Here is a 24,709-nt window from a genome sequence, read left to right as displayed (position 1 = left end):
AATGGACAGTTCAATGCATTTAAATAGGGAAAACAAAAAATCACCAAAAATTAAGGACGACTCAGAACAACACCAAATTAAGTTTGCATAGGGTTCAGGAGGTGGGCTAACGATTGCAAGCATTTAAAACCTGTTCCAAACACTGTAAGGCACTTTTACAGGAGCGAGAAAGGACTTCGCAAAGCCATTGAAATGTATTGAGTCGGCTTCAATACATTCCAATGGAGGAAACATTGTTTCACTCAACGATGTTTCCTATGGGTTTTTTCACTTAAAGACGGCAATCTGTTCCAATTGGAACGGATTAACCGGTTTTCAGTTCATTCCTATGGGAAATGGTGTTTCACAGAACGATGTTTCACACAATGTTGATTTTTTTGGAACCAATTAACAACCAATTAACATCGTTGTGTGAGGCACCACTGTATATATCAAGGCAGTCAAAGTTCAGACTGTTTTGGAGGGGGAAATGTTGGGCAGCCCCAAGTTTGAACTTAGGCCTTATTTTCGCCATTCCTGAGATTTCTTTATCCCTTCAAAGAATCTGCAGCTCGTCAGTGCAAACTCCTTGTAGTGCTGTTTTCATTTACTCGGATGCTGTGGAGTTTTTAAGGGTCCTGCAAAAGACCCAAACTTTCCACAGGAGGGACCTCTTCCCTGCTAAGCGATCTAACCTAGAATTAGTGAGGTGTAGCAGTGAGAGGATCAGACAGAGGCTTTGGGAGATCAAGGCTTCGGTCCCCATGAAATTCACTGGATGAGCTTAATCTATCCCAACCTGACTCACCCTAAATAAAGTCCCACAACTGATGGTCCTTCATTGCTTATAGAATGAGAGAGAGAGAGAGAGAGAGGCTGGAGCACCCAGTAATTAATAAGCCTCTGAACATTCCCCAGCGGTGCAGTTTTGAAAACGGTCTCTGTATGTCTTGTGTTTCCTTGGCAGTCCTCCCTCCACTGCCAAATCGATTACCATCCCAGGGCAGGATTCGACCCTCCAGCTGACCTGTAAAGGCAAGGGGACTACCAGCACCACCACTGCCGCCGCCACCAGCACGTCGACCGCTCTCGGCTCGGTCCGTCAGAACAAGCCCAGGCCCACCATTCTCGGCTCAGGTGGGGGCAGTCGTCCGTCTCTGGAGGGGGTGGTCCTCAGGGCCTCGTCCTTCTGCTTCGGCACTGTGGTTCCTTCCCACGGAGTGCCTCTCCTCACCCTTTTGGAAACAGCAGCAGCTACCTCCGTTGGAATCACACTCCGGGCCCATCGAGCCTCTTTCCAGGTTTTCTTAGCCCTTCCTGGTGACACCTAGAGTTGAACCCGGCACCTTCTAAATAAGCTGTAGCTGGTCTACCATTGGGCTTTCCTGAAAAGGGTAAGCCAGCTGGGAGCCAGGCACAGACCTTCCTAGAAGCCTAACAGAGAGGCCATCCCCAGTTCCCAGCAGCAGCACGAGGCCCCGTTCACATAGGTCAGGCAGTCGAGCCCATCACTCACTGCCTGACCCTCTTAAGGGGAGCTGGGGGTCCCTCTCTCTGCTAAGGAGGCTGCTTCCCTCCCTCTTCATTCCTGAAGATGTTTCAGTCTCTCCCCCCCCCACCCCCTTTCTCAGCAAAGCCTTCTCCGAGCTGGGTCATCTTTGGCTTGCTCTTTCGCCACTCTTTTTGAGTTGTCCTGGACGACCCTTCTCCCTGGCTGCCCCCAAAGTCCAGCAAATGTAACTTCCACGTACTCCGTTGGATACATCAAGAATTACGAATTTCCATTCAGAGACGACTTCTGTCCTCAGTTCCTCTCTTCTTCTCCCGTTCTCTTTGGATTCTCTTGTCTTTCTTTGCACCACCTGCTGTTCATGGTATGCAGTGTGCATACCTCGGGTAGCCTTTCTTCAGTCATGTCTCGTGAAGGAGAGGCTTGGAAAGGCTGTGAGCATAATATTGACATTTGATGATGCAATGCCTAAAAGAAGCCGAAACTCCAGGGAGCCTCCCAACAGGAAAAAAAAAAGACACCTCATAGTGGAGGTCTGCCAGGGCATTCTTGTTCTCTCTCTCTCTCTCTCTCTCTCTCTCTCTCTCTGTGTGTGTGTGTGTGTGTGTCTTTTCCCCTATGACTTTGTTTCCTTGTCTTCTCAGGGGTACCAGAGGAACCAGACCAAAACCTGTCCAGTCCCGAGGAAGTTTTCCATTCCGGACATTCACGGAATTCGAGCTACGCCAGCCAGCAGTCCAAAATCTCTGGTAACTGCTCGCCACATAAGTTTGCCAAGGAAACCCAAAGTACGCCATGCAGTGGTGCCTCCGTGGGCTTCTTTCTGGACCTGTCTGTTCTTTTTCATGCTCCCTAGAATTTGGCAGTGGCTCAGTTAGCTTTGTGAAAGGCAAGGGAGGTTACTCAAGAGCAAGGGAGGCTTTCTGCAGAAGAGGCAGAACTCTGTGGGTGTTACTGACTCCCATGAGTCTCTGGGTTTCTGACTTTCTTTTTGACAATGAAGCAGGGACCGAACTAGACAACATATAAAAATGCATAGATTCCATGTCTTAAATCTAATTGCTAATCCCTAGAGTGGAGCCTATTAAACCAGTTGCTGATCAAGGGGGTCAACACATAAATGAATCCTATGGATTTAACAGGTCTTTCTAGTTGGAAGCAGCCACTGGATTTAAGCCCAGGGATCTGGGTTTGTTTTGTTCTTTCCTTTAATTTAAATAGCACCAGTGGTTTCCATTAGGACCAAAGGTTCACCCAGATACTGTTTGGTCCAGGGGTAAAAACGGCTACGGATGCCAAGCTGAGATACTTAGCTTTCACCTTCCACTTTGGTTCTTCTTTTCCCTACTTCCTTAAAAGCAAAAATGATTTCATTTAGCCTAGGTAGTTTCAGGGGTGGGGGGACTTGTGTTTTTAGATGACACTGCTGGTCCACCCTATCCAGCAGAGCCACCAATGGAGATAACATGGATTGTAGTCCAACAACGTCTTGGGGGGGGGGGGGCAACACTCTTTCCCATTCCTGATCTGCTTGCAGGCGGAGGGGACAATGTGCAGATACTCCCTGCCTGTTGGTTGTGGTTTTTTGTGCGCGTGGAAACAGACCAGTTTCTCTGACCTTGCACTCCTCCTGTTCACAGGCTACAGCACCGAGCACTCGCAGTCCTCCAGCATGTCTGACCTGACCCACCGCCGCAACACCTCCACCAGCAGCAGTGCCTCGGGGGGTCTCAGCATGACCGTGGAGTGCCCAGAGGGGGAGCGCGAACACAAGCCCGAGAAGCCACCACGCCCGCCGAGACCGGCCCTTCTGTCGGAAAGGTCGTCCAGGTGAGAACCAGTTGGTTTTCCCGAAGCCTCCCCGCTAAAGAAAGAGAGAGAGATGGGCTGGAAAGAGAAAGGAGAGCAGGGGGCAGAGGGTTCCCTGCCCTTCTTGGGAAGGGCATCGATGGCAAGGTTTCAGGAACGGAAGGGAACTTCCGGTCATTTTTAGGGTTAAAGGCAAAAGAGGAAATTATTTCTGTCTTTATTTTGAACTAGGAGTACAGGTGGCTATGAGTCAGGGGGAAAAGCATGGATTTAAAACATTAGGTTGTACATATTAAACATAATTGAACTGGTTATAATATTAAGACATAATTGCATTAACTGCGTCCTTTTCAGTCTGTGCTTGTATAGTGTAAGTCAGTCATGTTGAAAACCATTAAAATAGTAATGACGATTTAAAATTAAGACATGCAGCACATCTGTCAGGAGCCCTTGGCCTGAATCCGCTTGTTCGTCCCAAAAGCAAACTTGTGGGAATTTGGTAAAAGAACATTGACGCAACTCCCATTGTTTGGTGATTCTACTCCAGCAAGGGCTGGATGGAAGGCAGGGAGGCAGGCTTTTGTCTGCCACCAGAAAGCCAACAGGCAGGGGGCCCAACCGAAACGTGCCTTTGAGAGAAGGGTGCTGCCGGCCGAGGCTCCTGGTGGGAGGAAGAGGTTGCCTTCTGGAAGCAGAGAGCATGCAGAAGTTGGGGGGAGACCCTGTCTCGGAACAGGAGAAATCGGTCATCCTCCCATCTGGTAACCCCTCAGAGTTTTAGGCCACCACTCCTGAAGAGTTTGGGCCACTGGCCTGGCTCGCAGGGGCTGTGAAGATTGAAACCCCAAGTATCAAGACACGCCAGCCTGGGGAACCCTTCTCTCCTTACACCTACAGAGCTAGGTGCCTTAGGTTGCTTAGGGCCCGGCCGTTTGGACTCTTTGAGTGAGTACAGCTTTCAGAGACCTCTCCCAGCCCCCCACCCTGCTCCCTGGAGATTCTTTAACTGGAGATGCCTGGGAGAAAGGGGACAGTCTTGGGGGCGGGGGAAGTTTTGGAACCATTTGTATTCTATACAGAGTGGGCTGCCGTGGAGCAACAGCCTTGCTGCTGCATTTTGGGACTAGCTTTGAAACAGAGAAGCCGTTCGATGAATTTTTAAAAGCTACATCATGCACAACCCTCGAGCAAAATCATAAATAAGTGAGAAACCATAACTGAGGGTATGGAGTTGCAGGGAATAAAATATATATGTGAGTGAAAAGCCTGCTCTACGAGGCATTAACTTTTTCAAGAGGAGGGACAGGTTTTTGTATTAAAATAAATAAATAAACTTGTGCACTTTAAAGCAACACGCAGCCAGAAACGGGCAGAGAGTGATCTGAAGTCACCTTTCCTTTGATCAAGAGTGATGAGTTGCTTAAATAACTTCAGCATGTAAGCGAGTTGTGCCTAAAGAAGAAAACAGTCCCATGTGGTCCCAAACCATTAAAAGCTTCCTCAAAATAATTTCTGTTGCAAAGGGACACGGAAAAGACAGAAGTCCGAAACAGGAGGTCAGGCCTGGGATATGGATGTATGTCCCATCGGTGCTTTCCACTGAGTGGAAATGGGGTGTTTAGCACCCAAGCGAGTCTTAATGTGCTTCCTCCGTTCTGTTTTTTCCTTCAGAAGGAAGAAGGACTCCGTGGAAAGCCACCCTACGTGGGTGGATGACACCCGGATCGATGCGGACGATATCGTGGAGAAAATTATGCAGAGTCAGGACTTCACAGATGTCAGTAACAATGAAGGTAAGGCTCTTTGGTGGTGCTTCTCGAATGGAGTTCCTCTCTGGCCTCCCCCTGGTCGTTGGGTTCTATAAACCCTGGCTCGGCTGATGAATGCTTTGCAAACATTCTCTCCTACGCCTCTTCAGAGGGCTTTTCAGCTTCCACCTGCTTTCAGGGAAACACAGAGACAGAATGGATAATTACAAACAGGCCATAGTATCTGGTTGGGGGTGAAGGTGACCACCCCATAGTCATTCCTGCATGGATAAAGGCACTGTAACTGACGTTGCACCTCAGAGGCTGCAGTGCATTTCCCAGTCGCTTTCCAGTCCCTAAGTAACGAGCATGGTTCTTTCTGGCAGAGGCACCGGAATCAAGCTCACTATAGATCATCATCATCTTAGAACTGCAGAGCTGGAAGGGACCTCCCCCCCGGGATCCTGTCAAAGAGGCCCATTGGGGGAATCAAACTGCCAACCTCTGGCTTTGCAGCCTGAGACCTAAGTCCCTGAACTCTCCAGCCATTCTGCCCCTGTTCTGGCTGGTCAAGAAGGGTGACAGGATCAACCTACCTGCATTAAACCAGTGCTCTCACAACCTTTGGATTGGTTGCATAGAAGGGAGTGGTTCTCTCAGTCTTCTCTGCCACCAAGTGCTCCCAAAAATACCCCACTCTCTTGCCAGGAGAGGAGAAACTGTGTTGTGGCTCCTCGTCCTCAGGCATGCAGACCAGACCATCAAGGAGTCGCCTCCTTCCTCGGGAAGGCCGCGTGTCCCACCTCTCCTGGCTTTTTTCCACACAGCTGTTCTCCTGAGCCTGCCACTTCTACACACTGTCTGTTAACCCTCCTGTCAACCCCTGCCTGGCATCTGGTGCTTGCGCGCAACTAACCGAGCCCGACCGACAGCACCCCTTCCCCTCCCTTGTTCGTTGCGCCGTGTCTCCTGCCATGTTCGCTCAGAACGCCAGGCCTCCCAGGAGCCGCACGTTCTCAGGCACGCGGCTGCAGGACTCTCCCTGAGACCGGAGGGGCTGGAATGTTGTGGCTGAGTCAAACAGAAGCAGAGGGCGTTATTTCTTGGCACTCGACCTCAGGTGGTTCAGCCTCTCGGAGGAATCCCAGGGCTTGGTATGCGGTTCTTTGTTCTCAACCTTCCTCTCGCTTTGTCTTCTTTTGCCCTTCTACAGATAGTAACCTGAGGCTGTTTGTGAGCAGAGATGGCAGAACCACCCTTAGCGGGATACAGCTCGCAAACAGGTAAGGACCCCGGCCCAGATCCTTTCGGAAAGGCTCCAGGTCAGGCCTTGCTTGTAGGGAAAACATCTTTTGTGCATGTCACTAAGCTGTAGCGGTGGAAGTCCTTGGCCGAGGACAGTGGGATCATCCCCTGAGAGCCATTGGAGAAGGTGAACCTGTTTGGACAGGGCTTGGGAAAGTTACTTTTTGTACACTACAACTCCCAGAATCCTTGAGCCATAGACCATAAGCAAGATATCAGTCATAGAGAAAGGGGGGATTGTCATACACCGGCTGGGATACTGCTAAACCATGGCAGCTCAGTTTTCCAGAGGCATCAAGAGGGAAGATGAGCATGCGCAGAGGGCAGGGAGGTCCGCCCTGCCCGGTGCCTGAGATTCTTCAGCCTGGCTTCTGGTATTTTGGGCTATGTCTGCCTGGCCCGAAGGGTGGAAAATCAGGGAAGCCTGAGATTTCTCTCTGTGGCGGTTTGTCTCGTCGTAGCCTATGGTGAGGTTTGTTGTATTAAAGCCCTGTCTGTCTCTTCTCTTCTCTCCACCAACCCACCCAAAAAAGCTTTCTGACGTTTGATTTCAGGCCAGGTTAGTTGCCTTCCGTATCTCCATCAGAACGGTTCTTAATTTTTTGAGATTAACTTGAGGCGCTGAAGAGTGCACTTGCCTTCTTTGGACCTCCCAATAACACTTCTTTCCTTTCCCTCCCCTTCTTACACAGAGTCTCATCTGGAGTTTACGAGCCAGTGGTAATCGAGACCCATTAAAATGTGAACCGGACGAGGGGAGACCCGCTGGAGATGGTCTCCTGCTCACGATGGATGCCACCACCACTCTCCCGCCCCGACACCTTTCAATTCCCTTCCCCCTCTCTTTTTTTTAGCCCTCTTCTTCCTACAACATTCCAGGCAGGACTTTCCAAAACCCCTCTTTCCCCAGCACTCAGGCGCTCCCGAACGGCTCTTGAGGACAGGGCGCTCCTGGGGAGCCTCGCAGAAGTCCATAGAGAAGCGTCTCGCGCTTTGAGCCATGCCGATCTGAAAGGTGGGGGCGAGAAAACCGCCTCGTCGGAAGGATGGAGGGAGACATGAAAGAGAGTTCTCCATTCTCCGGGCAAATTCTCATTCCACTGACCATTTGCATCCTCTCAACCACTGGGTGATACCACTGTGATGCCACTCTTGATGATGCCACTCTGTTTCACACTCTCCCGCCTCAAATCCCGTATCCTTCGGCAGGGGAAGAAAGACCCAGGGCTGACCTAATGCACAGGCCACGTAAAAGCAGCCGCCGTCGCCGCCGCCCTCCTCGGCCGCAACAGAAACCCCTTTGACCGAAAGGATTCTCTCGCCTTCTAGGCTCTGAGAAGATCTCACCATGAGGACTTTGAACGACGACATCAAGCACCCTGAATCTAACCATGGAAAGTAGAAGCCCTTGAAGATCCTCCTTGAATAGGGTTTGGGGTCCCCCCCCCTTTCCTTTTTCATTCCAAAAGTGCATTTCAGGAATCAGTAAGAGGCGATCAGTAACTGCCAGTGTCGTGAACTGCAGTTTTGCATAAATTCCTCCACCACCACCCACGCCCGCTTTCAGGGAAGGGCATGAAAAGGGGCAACGCCCCATGTTTTTCCCCAAGAGGGGAGCACATTTACAGATTTCGGCCATGGCCAAGAAGAGGATCTCGAAAGGCTGTTTTCAAGCGTGGAGTCTTCTCTGTCCGTTTGGGTTTGAATTTCTGTGCCACCAAGAGCCACTGCTCAGGATCTTTGGCCAGGGAGGGGTTTTAAGATGCAAAAAAAAAATCACCCAGCCCCTCTGGTGATCCTGCCCTACTTATTTGGAAGCCTGTCCAAGAATCATTCTAAAATGCACCCATGATTGCTTTCCCAAATCAGAAGGTGATGATGCTGTGGCTAGGAAGTTCTTTCCATGCTTGCTGGGAATGTTTTGATATATATAGAGAGAGAGAAAGAGAGAGAGAGAGAGATTTCCTCCCCTAGTCCCCACAAAAAAATCTGGGTCCCCTTGGTGATTTTTCTCCTTGCATTTCTCTTGCCTCTACTCCGTCCCTCCAATCGGGTTGAACCTGCATTTGGAACAGGGATCTTATTGCTGCTATTTTTTTTTCCAGTTCAATTTGTGGGGAAGCTTTCTTTAAACCAGGGATAGGAAGTTAAGACGCTCCTGTTGTGGTGGTGGTGGTCGTGGTTTGACTTACAACACCCATCGCCCCTGCTAATGTAACCCGTGAAAAGGGATTCTGGGTGCTGCGGAGCAAAAAAAAAATTACTGGGTGGGGGTGTCTCTTCCCCAGTCTAAAACATGCACAGATTTGTCCACGTGCTTGCTTGTGTCGTGCAATGTAGCTTCCCTTAGCCTGCAGCCCACTAGGCTTGTTAGATAACAGCACCCATCATCTGCAGGCAGCATGTTGTCCTGGTTGCCGATGGGAGTTGCCAGAAGCATTTGGTGAGCCCCTGGTTTGAAAAAAAGGCTGGATGCTTTTTTTTCTGAAACATTCCTTCCAGGTCTCGATGCAGCAGATGGAGGCAGTCCGATCCTATGCTGGTATCCATCATTTCCAGCAAAAAGGGGGGGGAGATCTGTCCCAAACAGCTCCCCACTCTGTGAAAGAAGGCTTTTTGTAGTAAGCATTCATCTCAGGGGGGGAGGGAAAGATGCCTCTGCTGCCTGATTCTTCCGCCTCCTCCCATTTGCCATGGGTTGGTTGTTTTCCTCAGAAGCTTTCACTGTGTCCTCACTCTTAAGTCACGAGGCTTTGGGGTGGAAGGGTGTGGGTGTTCTTGTTCTGGGCAACAGATGCTTTGGCTCGCTCTTCCCCTCGCCCCCCCACCACCACCATCACCATCACTGGGATGTGGCAGAAGAGAGTTAAGCTTGTGTGTATGGCAGTGAAGCTGTGCCATTAACGGCAGTCTTCTAGATGCGAGATCTGTTGGTGCCGGTCCTAAAGGCTGTTCCCTGCCCCGGGGGCAAGGGGGGTGGTTGTGGTCTTTTGTGTGCAGTTTCCCCACCCCTGGGCTGTCTTCCTCGTGACACCACCTCCTCTCTTGCTGCTGCTCTGTGGTAGCCCACCCAGCTGGTTTCCACTCTTGAGGGGCAACCTGTCAGCCACCGCTGCGAGAGGGTGGCTGAGGCGTCGTCGTGTGTTTTGCTCAGCACCTGTGTATGTGCTTGCACCCACACGTGTCCATGCACGGTTATATCCACAAGCACATCCACAAGCACACACTTTTGGGGATGCAACCGGGGTGGGGGTGGGGGAAATGATTGGGCACCAGAGGAGGCTGCGGTCTCTTTTCTTTTAATCCCACAGCGAAGGATGCTGGTGGGATCTAACCACTGTGCTTGCTTGTAGCAGAAGTGGATGAGAGGGGAGTGGGCCAGCAAGGGCGAGGGCCCAACAGCACTGCGGCGCTAGCTTTCCTCTTGCCTCTGTCCGGCTGGGACCGTCTCGAGTCACCATTCTGGGGGAAGAGACTTTCAGAAACCGGGCGGCTAGGATTTTGGGTGGGGAGGGTGAGCGGGGGCTTCGCTTATGCGCCCTGGGGGGGGGTCATACGGAGTCTGAGGGCTCCGCTTTGTCCACCCACTGGCCATGGGGAGGAAAGGAGAGAAGGAGCACCCAGCATGTGCCTTTCATGGCCTGGGCGTCGCAGTAAATCAGTCCATTAGAGTAAGCATTGCTCTGCTATTTCGATAGACGGTATCCGAGGTGGAACATTTTCTCGCTCTGGATCATACAGTCTGCCAAGAGGGAGCAGCTTCTCATATAGGTCCACGGCATTCACAGAATGAGGAGGTAGCATCCTCATTCCGGGCATCCCTTCCTCGCCCCAACACTGACTTTCCACGAGCTTGTTCTCCTGCCTCTTGCTGGCTGTTGAGGTCCGAGAGGAAAGCCTGCCTCCAGTACGACCAAGTGCAGATCTCTCTGAAGGCAAGACAAGGCCTAAATGTTCGTGGCTCGTGAAAGGTCTTTTGGACCTGGAGGAAGAAGGCTAGGTTCCCTCGCTCCTGGTCCATCCCAGTCTTATTTCTGTGACTCCTTTAGGTGCAGTGCTCTTGCTGTTGATTTGGTCCGTGGTGGTGGTGGTGAAACTGGGAATGCTTTTGGTCGCCAGTTCTTCTACTGCTTGAAACGTTGTGTTCACACCCCAGGCACTGTCTCTCTTGGCATGTTCGGTGTCTTTGTTTCTAGTTGACTTGAAGATAAACTGTTTGGGAAATGCTGATTTCCATTTTTTTTTTTTTTAAATTGAAATTCTGAAATCGTGGGTTCCGTTGGGTGACCTTTTGCTCTTCATTTTTTTTCTTCTTTTCCTTGTTTTGATCTTACAATGTACTGAATTATGTTTTATCAACCAGCTGGCTGGTGTTTGCAGCTTTTTTTTTTAAAGAATCCTCGTTTCGTTGCTGTTTTGTTTTTGCTTTTGGGGGAGTGCAGGGGGTTTTCTTTTTCAAAATTCTCCCTAGCTTTTCAGTGGGTTGGACAGAACAGCGTCTTGAGGAACGTTCTCCTTCTGCAATATTCAAAACCTGAAAAGTCTTCAGGTTTTCTGACCACTGATTCCATCTGAGATGCATTCACTCACGAGCGTGCAAAGACATTAGCTCAGTGGTTCCCAACCTTGGTTCACCCAGGTGTTCTTGGACTACAAGTCCCATAAGCCAGCTGTGCTGGCTAGGATCTCTGGGAGTTGTGGTCCAAGAACATCTGGGGACCTCAAGCACTGATCTACAGCAGCGAGGGAGAAAAATGAGGCCGTGGAAGTGAGGCAAACGGCTCCACTGTGCCGCTGTTAACTGTAAGATGATGGAACCCCTGCTCTAGCTTGAGAAAAGGCAGAGAGCGGAGCTGGGCTCTGCTCCTTTCCACGTCCGGTGCCAAACGAGATCAGATCCGGTTCAGCCTGAACCTTTTCCCGTTGGGTGGGTGTCTTTGAAAACCTGCTGTGCAGAACGTAGAAGGGCCCCCGGCAGGATGTTCTTTGGAGGCTGGCGCAAGGGAGGCCACCTGGGACTCCGCTGATGCTGCTCACCGTCCAGGTGACTGTGACGAAAACAGAGACACGGATCGGGATCCCTCTGTTTTCCTGGCATTGCAGCGCTGGTGGGCAAGGTCTTTCCGATCTCACTGGGCCTGGGCTCCCCGTCAGCACTCGCCACCATTGCCTGTGGTGGGGAGCGCTGGGGGGGTGGTTGCAGTCCGGCAACATCTGGAGGAGGTGCACTTTATCAACCCCTGCCGTACAGAATAAGTCCCTGGCGCCTCTGCCGTCGCCAAAGGGGCCCGGGCACCCGTCCCAAGCCGCTTCGGAGAATTTAATTCCTTCCTGTGATGATGTTGTAGTCCTCGTCCATTGTTGTCGTCCTTTCAACAAAAGTGTGATCGGTTTCTTCTAAAGATGTTTAAGACTCCAAGGGGGGGGGGGGAATGGTTGGTTTATGATTTGATCACGATCTGAAATGGCTTGGTTTTCATTCTGCTTCCTCCTGATCCTTCTGCCCTTCCCCACCCCGTCCAAGCTACTTTGAAAGCAACATGGATGGCTGTGCCAGCTGGACTGGGCACGTTCTGGGAACCTCTGGAAGGTCCTCACGCACACCCTCCCCACACCTGTGCCAGGTACGCATCCTGTTAATGGCACCCATTTGCGCCTCTCCTGGCGAGAGGGGTCCCCCCCCCCAGAGGGAGAGCGGATCTCTTCCTCCCTTGATCTCAGGAGCTGCTAAGTAAATCCAGTGTTCCTCTCCTCCACAGGCTGGCTGCCGAAATGTCTGCCCCCCTGCCTTCTAGCCCTGTGGATCAGGGCTTGTCTCTTCATCCGATCCAGTCCCCAAACACTCTGCCTGGCAGCAAGTGGTTGCCGGATTGGTGCCCCCCAAAATTCAGAGGGCCACATTTTGCTGAGTCCCCACCGGTGGGCGGTAGCATCTGGCCCTTCTCCTGTGTCGTCTTTCCCCCTTCTTCCCTCCCCCTCCCAACCCGGAGAAGTTAAAAAAAGGAACTTGGAAATCTTTGAGAGGATGGTTGCTTGATTTCTTTTTTTTTATCTTGCTTCGAGAAATAATGTTTGCTGGTTTTGGTTTCTAAGCCCATATTTTTGCCAGGGTTAGAGAAAAAGAGAGATCACGTTTATTTTCTTGGAAAGTTATTAAAGCTCAGACTGGACAACGCGCTCGATTTATATTCAGATAATTCTATAGCGAAAGATGAGAGAGAGAAAGAGCGTGCGTAGATATTTTTGGAAAGGGAAAAACAGGACTATGCAAACTTGGGGGAAAAAAGATAGTTTTAACGCTTTCTAAACTTTGGAATCGTAAAAGCAGATTAAAATCAAAAGACGTAATTGCCATTAAAAGCAAGTGTGGGAGCAGCGTTAGTTTAGCTGCTCTGTTTTTGATTATTCTTTAAAGGTTTGTGGGGCCGGAGGAGAATGAGTTAATGTGTGCATATGCGTGTGTGTTCTTTTTTCACTTCCACAGTTTTTAACTTGCTCCTCTAGCGTTTTCTGTTTTTCTGATGGAATGCCGTGCCGTCTTTTGACTCAACCTGTCCGTGTTTGTATTCTCTGTTACCTGGTTCCTGTTGTAGAGAATCCATAAATACTGAGACGAATTCACTATAATGTCAAACTGCATTACAATTCTGGGGAAAATAAAGGTGTTTTTTTTTCCTTTTGGTACATCACACCTGGTCTGTCTTGGTTGTTTTATTGTTATTGTGTTTTCTTCTTTGCCTTTCACAATTCACTCAAAGCTCTGAATATACAGCACTGCTGATGTTTTCATTAATGTAAAAAGCCCCTTAGCTTGCAGGGTAACCCAGTGTTTTAGGTCTCTGGCTGAGAGTTCGATTCCCCAACTGGGCATCTTGGGAGAAGAGCCAGCCTGGGTAACTTTGGGCAAGCTGCACAATCCAAGGACATCCCCCAGAAGAAGGGAATGAATGGGAAACCACTTCTAGTTCTGCTCTACCTGGAACACCCTGAAAAGGGTCCCCCCTATATGTCAGAATTGACTTGACAGCCCATTGTCCTCAACAACCATTGTACAGTGATGCCTCGCATAGCGATCGCTCCATTTAACGAAGAAATTGCTTTGCAATGCTGTTTTTGCGATCGCAAAAGTGATCACCTTGCGATGTTCCCTATGGGGAAAATTCGCTATGCAATGATCGGAGGGAAGCGATCATCTCAAATCCCCATTTTGGCAGTTCCAAAATGGCCGCCGGGTGAGCAAAATGGCCGCCCGCTGTGTTTTTGCACGGATTCCTCGCTTAAGAGGCAGTGAAAATGGCCACCGTATGGAGGATCTTTGCTTTAAGGTCAGTTTTTAGCCCATAGGAATGCAGCTTTTAATGTGTTTCTATGGGCTTTTTAATATCGCTTAGCGATGAAATCGCTTAGCAGCAATTTTTGCTGCACAGATTAACATCGCTAAGCGAGGCACCACTTATACTCATTGTTTCCAACTTTAAATGTTGCCTTTCAAAGTTGCGAGATGCCTCGGATCCTTTTCAAAGAGAAAAACAGGGTAAAAATAATTTCATATAAATCATCACCATCGAAAAGGCCCTTGCTGGTGAAACAAAATCGATCAACCTGTTCCCCAAAGTGGCCAGCCAGATATTCCCAAGCTTGTAATAAAAAATGCTTACGTTGAGTCCTGAATGTATGTCCCGTCAAATTCACTCGAGAACCCCAATTTTCTAATCTTACTGGAAGGGGGAAGAATATTCTCTCCCCCAACACACACACAAACCATTTTCTCAAGACAATCCACGAGTTGAAATGCCTGTGTGGTGTCACTCTTGCTGGTTAGAACAGAAGAAGCAGGGGAAAGGGAGAAACTTAACAATTATTTTCGGTCTCCTTAGCCTAAATGAAGCTTTGGAGCAGGTAATCCCCCAAATCGAATTAATCTAAAATACTGAATACCAGAGACAGCAGTGGGTTGTTTTGACTCTAGCTCTCAATTGCTAACCACTGGTTGGCCTGTTAGTTGAGGAAGCTCCAGCTAGTCACCCCTGCCTTACTGGGAAGACTAAAATATAACATGGAGACTATAATCAAGGATCTCATCAGTAAGGAAGGATGTCCTTTCCCAGGGCCCAGAAAATGTCTGAGCTCTGCAGGGGTGAACATCTGTGGAACTGGAAGCCTTTTAAAAAGGAAAAAAAAATCATTGAAATGATTAAACACAACCCAAGCCAGCAACTTTGCTCCACAGCGACTTTTCATTGTTTGGTCAACAAAAGGAAACAAAAAATTTTTGGAGACAGGGAGTTCTCTGGATGAAATGTCCTTGGACGGGGTGCAAGAAGGCTGGGCATGCCTCTGCAGTTTCCTGATGTGATCGAAAACTCACAAGCAAGTAGAAAAGTAGGTCCTAGATCAAATTAAGGCTATAGATTATCTCTGGAGTCAAGAGATGTTGAAACCCAGGCGGTCCACCTTTGGGCACATCCCGAGAAGGCAGGATTGTCTGGAAAAGACAATAATGCTAGCAAAAGTGGAAGGCAGCAGGAAAAGAGGAAGACCCAATACGAGAGGGGCTAACTCCCTAACCACAGGGTTGAATTTGATCAGAGTTGGGCAGGGCTGTTGAGGACAGGCCATTCTGAGGATCGCTCGCTTGGTAAGAGTTGCCATGAAGTCAGAAGCGACCCAATGCAACTTAACAACAAAGTTTGAACGTGTTTGGGACACAAATCGTGCAGGGCAAAGGTGAGGAATGAGCCTTTGGTCATGCAGCTGGTGGTGGTGGATGATGGGATCTGCAATCCACTACAGTGCACACACCCTTTTCACCTCTTGCTATGCCACTGCTAAGAAAAACAGGCTGGATTTTCATCACAGAGATAAATGGAGGAAGCATTCAATGGCTTCATGCGCGTGTAGGAAATATATACAAAGAAATACAGATACCCACAACCCTACTCCCATCACTCCTATATTGCAAGAACGCAAATAATTTTTTTAAAAATTCAAAATGCTTTCCAAGTTCCTCCCATCAACAAGGAGGCGGCAAACGCCCCTAGGAAGCCGGAAGTTGTGGTCTTTTGCATCACTGTATCTCTTGAGGCTTCCTCGCAGCACCATTGAGTTCGGAGGAGCTAGAGCGGCCCCCGCGTGTCCATAGAGAGAATAACCCGTCAAACACTAGTAGAGGAGACCGCTCGCTTATTGGAGAAGTCACTTCCTAGTTCAAATCAAGAAACAGTTTTTTAAAATTCCCCCTTTCACCGAGGCGGAGATCAATGGAGACGGGGAAAAGTTACTTTTTTTTTTTTTTAGCACCACAGCTGCGGAAGCGTCCGATCCCAAAATACCCAACGTTGCCCCTCTCGTCCCTTTTGATGCCTATGAGGAGCCCCTCCGCCTTTGAATTTAAATAAAAGCTGGTGCAACAAAAGGAGGCATCGAATAAGGCATGCAAAGCGCACCCAGTGGGCTCGATCCTTGCTCGCTGGTTGCCGCCCGGGAAGTGTGCGGGCGTGCATGCATGCATGGTTGCATGGTCCCTGGTGGCTCCTCTTTCGGCCCTGCCTGGCTCTAGGAGTCCGGAAGCGGATCCCGTTTTTGCAAAATTGCAAAATCCTCGCCATGGTGAGTTTCATAGCTGGGGGGGGGGGGAGAGAAGAAAGAGGACTTTTTGCTTTTTCCCTGCTTTAATTGGGGTGCAAAAGGGGGGGTGCAAAAGGAAGCTGGGGTGCAAAAGGGCTGGATGGGTGGCCGGCTAAAATACCAGCTCAGTCTGAGCCCCCCCCCCCCTTGAATTGAAGGCGCCTTTCATCAACCAGCCCCATAAGTGCGTCCTTTCCCGTCCCGTCCCCCCCCCCCCATTGATTCCAGGGGTCTGCTGCTATTGGGACCCGCTGCCGCTTTGGCCCCCCCCAAGCATCTCCTGCCCAAGAAGCTGGCGGACTACAACTCCCATTTTCCCCCACTACGGGGGGTGGGGCTGATGGGGTTCGTAGTCTCCAGAGTGCCGTGGGGGCCTGGTCGTGATTTTATTTATTTATTTATTATTTTATTTATTCTATCTATATCCCGCCTATCTAGTCGATTAAGACCACTCTAGGCGGCTAGATTTTGATTTATTTTTTTTTAAAACACCCTTTTTTCCTTCTTTTTCTTTCCAGGCCACCTCTGCAGACCAGCTGGTGGGCTACGGCTTGGTCGCCTTCAGCCTCACCCTCTTTATTTACTACACCATCTGGATCATCGTGCTGGTATTTTGCTTTCTTTTATCGCATGTATTCGTCCCCTTGTTTTTAGGGACCCCCCCTCAAGGCAATATTGGTGTGTGTGTCCCTCCCCCCTTCAATCATGTCCCAGTTCAGTAGAATTAGGAAGCCCACCATGATTGAGTTGCGGGGGTGTGGGGTGTGGAAAACAGCAGATTTTTGTGATGGTAAGGAATTGCCCTCTTTTCCACATTCTGCCCTTATTTAACCTCATGCAAAGGGTGGGGGGGAGGGAAACGGACCCACAAACGGGAGCCTCCACTGGCCCAGATCCATCTGGGAAAAGAGCAGACCTTAAGATCACAACAGACTCCTCGTTGCAATAGGGCAAGAGCCGCTTCTCGGAATACCGGTGCAGAAATTATTTGTTTTTCTATCGATGGTTTGGATCCGTGCGAGAATTGACGGTTTGCCTGCAAAACCCCCCCCCCTTTCTCTCCCAATGCTTGACATTTAATTTCCCCAGCCCTTCATCGAGAGCAACCACGTGATCCACACGTATTTCCTGCCGCGAGAGTACTCCGTGATCATACCGGTGGTTGCCGGCTTGCTGCTGCTGCTCTTTGTTGGTGAGTCTGACCGGCGCGTCTCTGCGTGCGTTTGCCCGGATCAGAAGCTTTGAATTAGAGAGGGGGACGACACCACCCCACAGTTCCTTTTGAGCAGGAAGGCTAAGCTGTGCTCACAGGATCTCTCCCCCTTAACCTACCCACCCGTGTTTGCCCGTGGGTCGGCTCAGCCGTGGCCAAACGGCTTTCCAGAACCCTTCTCTTGCTCTGATTCAACCTCTCACGGGCCCTCGCGAGAAGACACGCTAGAAGCCGACCTTCGGAGGCTGCTTCTCATTGCAAAATGAGACAATCATAAACGTACAGAACAGCCCCCCGTGATTTCGCCACCACAATCCCAACTTTTCCACCAGATCTTAGTTCCACGATTCCTTCGGTTAGACAGATAGCATCTGTAGAAAATCCCTTTACATTCCAACCTCCTCCTTCCGAGATTGATTCTTTTAATCCCTGTGGTTTTATAACAACCCTGGGGAAATCTTAAACTCAGAACGGCTGAGGTGGAAGGGGACCCTAAAGATCATTAAGTCCAACCCGTCTCTCTCTCTCTCTCTCTCTCTACACACACACACACACACACGGCCCTTCCTCCATTATCCTGCTGGACTATATGTGTTGTGCTTCAAGGTGATACATCAGCGTGCTTACCTAGATTTCTGTCCTCTGCATTTATAAGGGACTTTCATAGCCATCATCACGTGGAAGAACCGGAAGTCTGCGAAGAAATCGGCCTGAAGGTGCCCAGGTGGGGCACGCAGCACTCAAGGGGAACATTGCAGTGGCAGTGGGTTCCGCCGGACAACCAGGTGCGGGAAGGAACTGTAGAATGGAAGCCCCCCACGTCATCAGCCTGGCCCAGCTGCAGCCATCGTTTCCTGCATGTTATGGACCAAAGGGATCGGAAATATCTTTTTGAGAAACTCCAAAATATAGTCTCCTGTACTTGTCCTTCTGGATATGTTTAACAAGCTAATTTCATACGTGATGCCTCCCTGGCTGTTTGTCTCTCTAAACTTCCCCAGAGTCTCAATGACAGAGATTTGGGAGCCTTCCGGTGTTTTGGACTACACCATCCATTATCCCCTGGATGCTAATCATACCGGCTGGGGCTTCTGCAAGCTGGAAGCCCAGAGCGTCTGGGAGGGCTGAAGGTTAAGAAACCCCCACCTAGATCGAAGGCTTGAAGTAGCTTTGGCCTTCCAGGAATTTTGAACTACAGGGCCCATGTTCCTTTCCCATTGGCCAGGCCGGCTGTGGCTTCTGGGAGCTGGAGTCAAACACAACTGGAAGGGATTCTGGTCACCCCCTAAATCTGGTTTCTGTAGCGGCTGTATCAAAAGGACCTCACTTTGTGGGTGTAGGTTTTTAGGGTGTGTTTTTTTTTAACCTCCCTTCTCTTCCCTCCTGGCAGTTGCCTGGATCCCTCCCGTGTGCTACTCTCCTTCTCAGTTTTTGTAATGCTTTTATTTTATTTTGAGATGGGCCCAATCCTGACACTCTGTGTTTGTTGGAGGGCAGTTGTCTGCCCTGCTCTGTACCCCCCACCCCACCTCCCGTGGCAGATCAGGCTGGTGATGCAACGCAGGCTGGATTCTGTACAAATAAAAGTTTTGCAGAAAATGTCTGGCTTCGTTCTTCCTCTTCCTGTGGTTGTATTTTAAGAGTGCATCCAAAAGAGAGTTGGTCATTGGGAACATAAGCTGCCTGGTCCTCAGTTCTACTCTGGATCTCTCCCACCTTCCTACCTTTTTCATCTCTGGTCTGACCCTGCTTAGCATCCCAAATCCGGCAAGATCTGGAGTGTTCAGGATGGGATTATGGTGGGCGCTGCTTGAGTGCTGTGTGAGTTTGAGCACTGCAGATGTTTTGGATTACAACTCCCAGAATCCCCAGCCTGTATCACCAGTAATAAAGGACTCTGGGGGGGTTGTAGTCCAAAACATCTAGAGTACCAAAACTTCGCCACCTTTGCCCTAGAGAAACTCCCGAGCCGCCTTCGGCTTTTTACTTTAAACAAGCAAGTTTCCGGTCCTTTTGAAGGAGGCAAGGGCAAAATTCTGCTGAATGGCTTCCGTTTTAAAAGTTTGTTGCTATGAATTTCCACTTTTTTTTCCAAAAAAGAGAGAGAGACAGGTTTCCTCCAGCAGCCTACCAATGCTTGGCTATGGTGATCGGAACCTGCAGGCTCACTCTCTTAAAGGGTACGACACCAAAGGAAAAGGAGCAGGGAGGGCAGAGGAAGAAGAAAGGTCTAAGCTTGCATATTTGATGGTCAGTTATAAATCACACCATGTCATGAGTTGGGAACGTCATAGAGCCGGATCTAATTAAACATAAAGGCTTCTCCTCCCCTCTGAGGGTGTTGGTAACAGCGTTTGGGGGAGAGAAAAAATGGGTCTCTTTCTGGATCTCCCTCCAGGTATGACAGAAAAAGTCTGCTTCTTTCTGATGGTGTCGGCAGATCTGGGTTGTGGTGATCCAGAAAACAGTTAACAACAAAAAGGCTTCAAAACAGAGCAATAGAAAAATAAGGAAATGTCCATATCCTAGGACAGAGTTCAGCAAACTTCAACAAGGACCTACAAGGCCATCATAAGGGAGCGGTCCTCATAAATGGCCATCTCTGAATACTGTCTCTCCTCTTCCCCCCCCCCCAGCTGGACATTTAATAGCAGGGCTTTCTGAAAGAGGGGTTGCCATCTTCCAAGTGCTTCTGCTTTCAGCCCAAGGCAGGAGCTGGGGGGTTTCCACGCCTTTACAATCCCATGCCATAAAAGTACCCTGTCCAAGAAAAACATGACAGAAATGACTATCCTAAGAAAAGCCACAAATACATATAACCTGGAGATTTTTTGGGGGTGGGGCTCTGCTCTTGTTTCTTTGCCCACTCATCTGCGTGCCCTCCTCCTAAGATCATGAAGTTGTTCATTAAAAAAAAAACACTATAGGTCCCAAAATCCCCACCCCAGCTGCTTTCAGGATAATGGACGTCGTAGTCCAAGAGACGTATTTTCTTTCCCCGGTCTCTGATCCGATTTCTTTCCGCTCTCCGCCCCCCTGCCAGCCCTGACTCAACGGATTCTTCCCTGGGCATTGCAGCAAGCCAGAAAATGAAGCTGAGCAAGGGGTACACAAGGCAGCAACGCTGTGGTTTGGAAACTTTTCCAGTTTTATGGGCGTTAATTTTATTCCATTGGTCTCCGGATCCAGCGAGCAAGGCCAGATCTTGCTGAGGGGCAGCTTCATCACCATCCATCCTCCCCTGCTTGCTGGTTAAACCATGGCTCCCCCACCCACCTACCCATCACTCTCCCTCCCTCCCTCTCTTTTCTGCACTGCCCGTCAATAAGCTGATGTCATGAACCTTCCAATGCAGCAGACGTTCCTGCACTGCACTGGGCAGAAGTCCCATTCCGGCGCAAAGAGAAAGCGTGGATCCCGGCAGCTGGCCTCAGTCCCTCCCAGACCCCTCGTAGGAGGGATGAAGGACCGGCCGATGAGGCTCAAGCGGCAGAAGTTGGAAGGCGCTTCTCCCAGGCTTCCCTCTTCGGTCTTTAGCTGGTCGTGGTGGGCTCAGGTATCTCGGCATATCATAAAACTGATGTGAGAACAAAATCGGTGGATGGGGTGGGGTGGGGGCTCCCCAGAAGCTTCAAACCTGTACGGTGGGTCCAGGCAGCGGCCATCTTCCTCCACTTGCTCCCCTTTATTATGTTTCTCCACTTTAGCTGGAAAAGGCCAGGTTAAAAAAATGCAATATACGAGGTTCAAAAATGTATGGACCAGTCTAAGCATCTCTTTGGGAATCTGAGCTTTCTGATGTATGATTTCATGATTGTGCATTTGACTGAGTCTGTGACAGCAGTCTTGTGTGTGTTTTGTCTGAACCGAGATGGAGAAAGTTTAATCCAACTTTTTATTTCTTTTCTTTTCTCCTTTCTGTCTGTCTTAGTTTTCTTTTCTTCCTTCCATCTTTTCTTTCTTTCTTTCTTTCTTTCTTTCTTTCTTTCTTTCTTTCTTTCTTTCTTTCTTTCTTTCTTTCTTTCTTTCTTTCTTTCTTTCTTTCTTTCTTTCTTTCTTTCTTTCTTTCTTTTTCTTTCAGTGGGATTTATTCCTGAACATGTCACTCCACAGTGCACATTTAAGAATCTCAGTTGTGATGTATTTAATTTGAAGCTTTCATTCAAGCTATCCCTTAAATTAAAACTAGCAAAATAATTCATGCTATGTTCTTGATTCGGAGGGAGGGAGGGAGGTCAAAACGAACCAACTACTGTAATTCCAAATTTACCCCAGCCCCACCCAAAATCATTCCCTGCCCCTTTTTTATTTTTATTTTTGGTGAGAACTCTGCAGTCAAAATGTCTGTGCCATTCCTGTCCTGTCCCAGACAACACAGGCTGGTTTTAAAAGAGTGTTTCTGTGCATGTATATACATGGGTCTGTGTATGTCTATATAATATAAGACACAATTTTGTGTGTGTGCACATGTCAATGAATCTAGTCCATTTAAAAACCACATGCTTTAACAAGGTGGTGTTTGCCCTAAATATTCGAGACAGGAGATGTTTGATGGTCTAATCATTTGTCCACAGAAGACCCAAGTCCCTGTGGCTCAAAAAGGGGAAATCTAGAACCGGGCGGTGGAGAAGCATGTTGGGAAGGTGCTGAGAATTCTGGGCAGAATACAAAGCGTACGGAAGGAGGAGGAGGAGAGAAGGGGAGGTTTTAGGAGGAAAAAGAAGAACAGGTTGGATATCAGAAGGCTTCAGGGAAGGACAAGACCTGTTTAAGGAAACATTTCCTCCTCTGGATGTATTTGGATGATGACCATCGCTTCATGAACCTTGCCACTGCCTTCTGTACTGCAGGTCCTTCCTCCGGAGTGGGGTTGGACTAGATCACCTTTAAGGCCCCCTTCCAGATTTAAATTCCCCTGGCATTCCAAGAGGAAACAGAAAAAAAAAAGGAAAGTGATGTATTTAATGCCGTTGCCTTGCCTAATTGCAGAAATAGGTAGAGGGCTGCAAATTCAGCCTTCTTAAAAAACTTCATTTTTCCCCCCATTGTTGGAAAGATAAAATAAAGTTTCTAGTCCCTAAGGGTTATAGCAAAGCAAACCCTGCAACCGACCCAAAGCATTCCAAAGAACCTGGATTTCATTTTAAGGAAAAGAAAGTAAAACTAAGGTTTTAGCCCTTCAGGTGGTGGCCAATCGCTGGAAGCCAGGATGAAATTGAACAAAATTCTCAGCTAGTAGATTGAGCTTAAATGATTTTATTTACTTCTGCCCATAACTAGCAATAAACTATCAACCTATGATTAAGAATCAGGAGCCTAGCCCATGATTTCCTGTGACAATTCAAAATTCATACTCTTTAAATTTAAATTTTTCAATATTTCTTTTATTGACAGGGTCTGAATCTTCCTTCTGGATTCGACCATGGAGGTAAGTTCTTTGTAAAGGTTTTTGTTGGTGGTGCCTTGTTGGGGGGGGGGCGTGGAATGGCAGAAAGTGGCAGAAAACCTGGTTTACCTGCCAAACATCCCAGATCTGATTCTCATCCTCCAGTGTTTTTTTAAAAAAGAGCAAGTTTAACAAGCAATGAGAAACACAATGGCCGGCCCTACTGTCTGCACCAGATTCTGAGAGATGGCAAGAAAAGTTGGAGAAGGCCACTGGGCCAGCTGGCTGCGGTCAATTATGTTCTCCTTTGCCTGAGACGGTCAAATATCTTGGGTCAGCCCCCGGGAATGACCAGACTGTGGACCGCTTTCTCAGAGGGCTCTCCGGAAGGCAGATCAGCCTCACTTTACTGGGAAATTCCATGGGGTTCCATGGTTTCTAGGGAAACGACCAGCATCCTCTGGTTGGCCGCCATCTTGCTGGCGGGCCACCTCCTTGCCCAACGCAATCATGTCTTCAAAATTACAGGTACCAAGAGAGGGGCCATCTTCTGTAAAACAGGGCTGAAGGTCACCCGAGCTTCCCCTTAAGAGCTAAACGAAAGTTTTTTTTCTCAACTCAGAGCAAATCTTGCTTAGCCCAACTCACTGAGCCATAAATCCAGGAACGAGCACAGCTTTTGCATCTCTCAGCTTGTTACTGCTTAGATGAGGCCGCCTCAGATATATTGCTGCCTGAGGCAGAGAAGCAAAGCCACCTGTCTAATCCCCCCCCCCCCGTGTCAATGGCCGTCGCCTCCAAGGCCAGCTGAATGACTTTTGGCAACGGAGAACAAAACCAAAAAGAACCCTCTCCTTGGGAATCCAAAGGTTGCAATGGAAACCAACCAAACGGCTAGCGGTCCCGTTCCGTTTCATGGCAGGGACGGCCCTTTGTCTTTCTCACCCCTTCTCATCCCGCCCCGGCTGTACAGCATGACTTTTTGTGTGTGTGTCTCCTTCTCGCCTCACAGTTAGAGCCACCGGAGAGAAGCAGGAGCCAACGGCGGACTCGCCCGATCATGTACCGCTTCCTCTGGCGAATCCGCGAAGAGTGGAAACTTCTGGGCTTCTTTGAGATCAATCATGATCACGAGTCCTACCAGCTCAGCTGCATGCTCAAAAAGGGGCTCAAGACCTCCATCCAGCATGCGATCGATCACCCAGTGACCACGGTGAGCCTCGGCTTTGCGTGGGGCTGATTTGCCTTTGCCACTTGTAAGAGAAAAGAGTGGGTAATTAAGTCACGTCGGCTCTTTTTTTTTTACGGATTAGCCTTTTTTTAAAAATAACGGCCTAGGTTACATCCCAAAAGGGAATATTATAGGTGTGCTTAGCAAGTTGTACTGATTTACTGGTGCAATGTTTTCTTGTAACAGGAAATGATGTTGAAGTTGCCTTTTAGACACCATTAACATATAATTCCTGCCAACCTAGCAGTTCAAAAGCACGCAGATACGATTAGATAAATAGGTACCGCCTCGGTGGGAAGGTAACGGCATTCCATGTCTAGTCGCGCTGGCCACGTGACCACGGAAACTGTCTTCGGACAAACGCTGGCTCTGGCTTGGAGACGGGGATGAGCACCGCCCCCTAGAGTCGGACACGACTGGACTAAATGTCAAGGGGAACCTAACGTATAATTCATGGCATTATGCACTTTCATGACACTCCTTTCTCCATCTCCCTACCAGCAGGCCAGAGACAACACGGAAACACACTCTCTGGTTCCCCCTAGTGGCTCATTTTGATACTGCGCCTCAGTAATATTTCCAAAAGTTTGAAAGACAAAACCAAAGAATACTTCCTTCGCTACTTAAGACTGACAAGAGGAAGACAGAAAACTGCTCTTCAAATGCTTTTAAAATGCTTAAGATGTCCTTGAAGTAGAAAATGTTATTCAAAAGTAACATTCTCCCTTTTAACGGACCAATAAAAAGTATCACACATCCTTACGTTTGTGTAATCTTGGGGGCACGCTGTCTTATCCTTGTTCATTTTCACTTTTGTTACAGTACTTCTACTTTAACTCTTTAATTCAAATGAGTTACCCCAAAAGGAGCTAGTTACAGGGAGGTGCATACTTCCTCATTT

General features: G+C 48.9%; 2 protein-coding genes and 1 long non-coding RNA gene across 5 annotated transcripts in view; 2 read left to right on the top strand and 1 right to left on the bottom strand.

Moving 5' to 3' along the window:
• The window catches only part of EEIG1 (estrogen-induced osteoclastogenesis regulator 1), a 48,130-nt gene extending 35,090 nt beyond the window's left edge, over nucleotides 1-13,040 (top strand). The window contains exons 7-13 of one of the 2 annotated variants that reach the window (XM_020793292.3): nucleotides 947-1,116; nucleotides 2,134-2,238; nucleotides 3,130-3,319; nucleotides 4,970-5,091; nucleotides 6,260-6,329; nucleotides 6,885-6,910; nucleotides 7,044-13,040. In XM_020793292.3, the coding sequence (XP_020648951.1) occupies nucleotides 947-1,116; nucleotides 2,134-2,238; nucleotides 3,130-3,319; nucleotides 4,970-5,091; nucleotides 6,260-6,329; nucleotides 6,885-6,910; nucleotides 7,044-7,075 (715 nt within the window). In that variant the 3' untranslated portion in view covers nucleotides 7,076-13,040. The remainder of the gene's footprint in view (nucleotides 1-946; nucleotides 1,117-2,133; nucleotides 2,239-3,129; nucleotides 3,320-4,969; nucleotides 5,092-6,259; nucleotides 6,330-6,884; nucleotides 6,911-7,043) is intronic. The other variant, XM_020793293.3, reaches the window with a different exon arrangement.
• LOC110078838 (uncharacterized) overlaps nucleotides 5,088-24,709 on the bottom strand; it is a 28,616-nt gene continuing 8,994 nt past the window's right edge. The window contains exons 6-8 of one of the 2 annotated variants that reach the window (XR_013539630.1): nucleotides 24,572-24,646; nucleotides 17,819-23,830; nucleotides 5,088-5,238 (exon numbers count right to left, since the gene is read on the bottom strand). This is a non-coding gene — a long non-coding RNA (uncharacterized LOC110078838). Of the gene's footprint in view, nucleotides 5,239-17,818; nucleotides 24,248-24,571; nucleotides 24,647-24,709 lie in introns of both variants that reach the window. The other variant, XR_013539629.1, reaches the window with a different exon arrangement.
• On the top strand, nucleotides 13,814-18,790 carry DPM2 (dolichyl-phosphate mannosyltransferase subunit 2, regulatory). The gene is made up of 4 exons (XM_020793465.3): nucleotides 13,814-15,960; nucleotides 16,497-16,586; nucleotides 17,068-17,170; nucleotides 17,847-18,790. Exons 1-4 carry the CDS (start codon nucleotides 15,853-15,855, stop codon nucleotides 17,903-17,905), a joined length of 360 nt encoding a protein of 119 aa, XP_020649124.3. The 5' UTR covers nucleotides 13,814-15,852; the 3' UTR covers nucleotides 17,906-18,790.

This window comes from Pogona vitticeps, chromosome ZW-PAR (assembly GCF_051106095.1).
Source record: "Pogona vitticeps strain Pit_001003342236 chromosome ZW-PAR, PviZW2.1, whole genome shotgun sequence".
In the NCBI taxonomy this organism is placed as follows: Eukaryota; Metazoa; Chordata; class Lepidosauria; order Squamata; family Agamidae; genus Pogona; species Pogona vitticeps.
Note: the sequence above shows the minus strand (reverse complement) of the source record. Positions and strands in the feature narration are given on the sequence as shown.

Bases quoted from the DNA above. Each gene is read 5' to 3' on its own strand.
- DPM2 (XM_020793465.3), top strand. From the start codon at position 15,853: ATGCATGCATGGTTGCATGGTCCCTGGTGGCTCCTCTTTCGGCCCTGC. The intron at 15,961-16,496 runs GTGAGTTTCATA...TTTTCTTTCCAG, and splicing joins ATTGCAAAATCCTCGCCATG to GCCACCTCTGCAGACCAGCT. The intron at 17,171-17,846 runs GTGAGTCTGACC...TGCATTTATAAG, and splicing joins GCTGCTGCTGCTCTTTGTTG to GGACTTTCATAGCCATCATC.